Source organism: Microtus ochrogaster, chromosome 5, assembly GCF_000317375.1.
Source record: "Microtus ochrogaster isolate Prairie Vole_2 chromosome 5, MicOch1.0, whole genome shotgun sequence".
Taxonomy (NCBI): domain Eukaryota; kingdom Metazoa; phylum Chordata; class Mammalia; order Rodentia; family Cricetidae; genus Microtus; species Microtus ochrogaster.
Window position 1 is genome coordinate 77,529,091 of NC_022012.1, and position 3,833 is coordinate 77,532,923.

The 3,833-nt window shown below is 49.7% G+C and overlaps 1 protein-coding gene across 1 annotated transcript in view; it reads left to right on the forward strand.

Moving 5' to 3' along the window:
* Positions 1 to 1,110: 1,110 nt before the first annotated feature.
* Spesp1 (sperm equatorial segment protein 1) overlaps positions 1,111 to 3,833 on the forward strand; it is a 26,740-nt gene continuing 24,017 nt past the window's right edge. The window contains exon 1 of the mRNA XM_026779429.1: positions 1,111 to 1,272. Coding sequence (XP_026635230.1) covers positions 1,197 to 1,272 — 76 coding nt within the window. The 5' untranslated portion in view covers positions 1,111 to 1,196. The remainder of the gene's footprint in view (positions 1,273 to 3,833) is intronic.

Sequence of the window (3,833 nt, forward strand, 5' to 3'; positions counted from 1 at the left end):
GTTACCTCAGCTTGTACACATCCTGCTTCCTCTGCATCTGGTAGTTGACTCTGCCCTTCTTCATCCCAGAGAGCTCTCTCCCTGTCTGTAAGTCCTGCCTAACCTCTTCCTGCCTAACTATTTGCCATTTATCTCTTTGTTATACCAATGAGAGCAATACATCCTCACAGTGTACACAAAGGTTGTTCCACAACACATCTGTTTGATCAATCTGTCTACCTATTTATTTATCACTGTGTGTATAGAAGTCAGAGGACAACTCGTCCTTTCTTTCCTATTACCATGTGAGTTCCAGGAATCGAACCCAGGTCCCTAGGGTTGGCAGCAAACACCCATCTCAGAGTTCACCTTTAAAGTAAGATCCAAAAAGTGAGTTGTGTTCACTAGACTGGGCTGATATTCTAAAATAGCCAACTTGTTCTAGGTACCCTTGTCTTTGGGAAAGAGGACCCTGGAGCTGGAGGCAGGCCTGTCCTAATAGGACTCTTGTCTCTTGCCCAAGAGGACTTGGAAATCCCTGGATTGCTGAAGTCATTACCTGTGCCTACACTGGGGAAACATAGGAAATCATTAAAACAGGAAAGTGTTGACTCCAAGGATAGCCAAATGTGATGGAGGCCAGGGAAGGGGGCAAGGAGGAGCAGCAGCAAGCAAGAGAATGCCGCCATGAGCAAAAAGATCCATGTCTTGGGCTGGGGAGGCAGCTCTGCCAGTAAGGTGCTCACTGTGAGAACACAAGGGCCTGAGTTTCGAGCCCAGCACCTACGCAAAGAGCCAGGTGCGGCAGTGTACACCTGATCTCTGTGCCGGGGAGGTGGAGATGGGTGGAACCCAGGAGCTTGCCGGCCAGCCAGTTTGGACAATCCCATCCCTGAGTTCAGTGAGAGACTCTGTCTCAAAGAGATAAGATGGAAGGCAACTGAGGAAAATATCCGGTGTCAGCCTCTGGCCTTCACATGCAAGTGTGCACACAATATTTTAAAGGGTCTTTTTCAATTTTATTTTTAACTCTGTGTGTGTGCGTGTGTGCGTGTGTCTGCTGACTGTGGAGCCATCTCTCTAGCCCTGATGCTGTTTTTTACCACACAGATTGGCTGAGGTGGCTGATGAGCGACGATGTATGTGGATTATTCTGCCACCTCCCCCAAGCAAGTTCACTGAGAGAAAGTCCTTCTGGAGAATGATGATATGGACATATGGAACATCTAGCAGAAGAAGGGAGCTTGGCCGGAGCTGGAGGAAGGCTGCGCCTGGATGAAAGACTGAATGACGGTCAGTGGGGCATCCTAGGCAGCTTTAATCGACAACGCGATACAGCCTAGAATCATCCGAGAGGACTGCTTCCACCGAGAAATGCCTAGCTCAGACTGACCTGTGGGCATGTCTGTGGGGATTGTCTTACTGTTAATTGGTGAAGAAGTGCCTAGCCCACTGTGGGCAGAGCAATTTCCTGGGCAAGTGCTCAGGGGGAATAAAGGAAGCCCTGGGTGACTGTGTAACAATCAGAGGAGTACTGAGTGAATCTGTATTATTGACACGAGCACAGCTGTGTGGAAGACCCCAGTGCCTCAGAGGCATAGGAGTGGTAAAGCCTTCCCCAGGGTCAGAAGCAGGAAACTGGCAAAATCCTTTTCTGGTTCATGTGCAGATCAGGGCCCTGTGTGCAGTGGCAGCTTCCTCCTCTGGAGACTAAGTTGAGGCCGCTCCCTTACAGAGACGCCCTCCACCCACCCCTAAGGCTCACCAACCCCTCCTCTAGTGTTGCACATAATACAAGGCTTCCGGGCTGTTTTATAGTAGTAAGTGCCCTCCATTAGAGTGAGTACAGCCCACCCAGCCCCACCTTTTATGTCCGTGTGTTTCTGTCTCTTTTCTTCATCCTCCCATTGCCCCAGTTAAGTGTCCAGGACCAAGACTGCTGGATGCGGCACCTAGGGAAGCATGAGCCTAGAGCAAGTCGGGTGGGGGTTGGGGGTGATGATGACAATAAGCAACGCTGCTCTGGGCTTTTTGCTTCACGGTTCTGCCTTGAGTTCCGGCCCTGACTTCCCTCCGTGACCAACTGTGACCTGGAAGTATAAACTGAAATAAGCCCTTTCCTCCCCTAAGCTGCTTTTGGCACTCAGGTTTGTCACAGCAACAGAAAGGAAAGCTGAACAGGTGGGGAATGACTGGTTCCCTGCCCTAAAGGAGTGTCAGGTAGGGAGCAGCATGACAGGTGACAGATTCAAACACCATAGTGATGCTGAGACAAGGATTGTATAAGAGGCAGGAGGACGTTCATTTAGAAGTGTTTCAAAAAGGCGGGAAAACCACAGTGAGCTGGCGGCGAAGAGATGTGGGCTTCCTAGAGGGCATTTAAACAAAGAGCTGCAGAAGTGGTTGCATTTTGATAACTTTTGTGGCTGGCAGGGATGGTGGGAGAAGACCTATTAGCTGGAAGGTTATCAACCAGTCGCGACGCAAGAGGGGTGTCCCAGACTCAGGTGTATTCCACGTGTGAAGACAGCAGGTGTGCTCCAGACACCGCACCTCCTTTAGTTTTAGCCGCTAATCAACACAACCAGCAAAGTAGGACTGAAGAGACACCATGATGTCATGAGCCGCCGGCTTCACACACGTGTGCCGATCTGTAAGCACTGAACTGACTCCTAATAGTTAGTGTCTGTCGTGAGTCTTGACGCGGCATGTGAGGAACACACAGGCTCCAGATCATGATGGTCTCCTCTTTTACTGGCCTTTGTACTTTCCTTAGCGGATTCTGCCCACTCGGATGGTATCCACCTCTTGTCCATCCCTTTTCCCACGCTGAGGCTGGCAGATAGGCTTTTCCCTGCGTGACCTCTGCCTCTGCCCCCCCCCCTCAGACTGCACCAGCTCCTTCTGTTCCCACCACCCTGCCACAGACGATCATCACAGGACTGCAGTCTTGGCTACCTCGCCACCCTCTAGCCTCCTTGGATGAAAGGTCCTCTTAGATGACCCTCCCCTGCCCCAAGTCTTTATGCTTCTATCTTCTGGAGCACACTGGGAATACCCGAGTCATCGCCAGATCATGCGAGGCTCCCTTCTTCTGCACTCTGATCTCTCTAGGTCCCAGATACTCTTCTTGTTCATCCTTCAAGGGCCCTTTGTGAATGTCTTAATTTTTATGGCAGGAAGGTTGTGCCAAGCTTCCAGAGCCTACTGGGGCTGTGTAATGGACTGAATTACATCTCCTCAAACTTTACACACCAAAGCCCTAACCTCCAGTACCACAGAATGGAGTCTTTAAGAGAAGCAACAAAGGTAAAATAAGGCCACATGGCTAAGTCTCAATCGTAAATGACCAATGAGTTCTCTCCCCACTTCTCCCCTCCCTTACTCTCCTCCATCTCCTTCCACCCCTCTTTTTTCTCCTCCTCTTCTTTTTCCCTTTTTTTCCCAAATTTTTAATTTTTTTATTTTGTGTGCATTTTTTGCCTACATGTAGATCTGTATGAGGGTAGAACTGGAGTTATAATAAGACAGCTGTGAGCTGCCATGTGGGTGTTGGGAATTGAACCCCAGTCCTTTGGAAGAACAGCCAGTGCTCTTAACCTCTAAGCCATCTCTCTAGTCTCCCCTTCTCCTCTTCTTATTCTCCTTTTTGTCTCTGGAGATAGGGTTTCTATTCAAGGCTGCTATGTAGCCCAGGATGGCATCCAACCTACTCCCTGCTTTAACCTCTTGAGCGCTGGAGTTACAGCCATAAACTGCCAGGCTTGTTTTCAATATGACCAGTGTCCTTAGAAGATACAAGAACACAGATGAGGGGGCTGGAGAGATGGCTCAGTGGTTAAGAGCATTGCCTG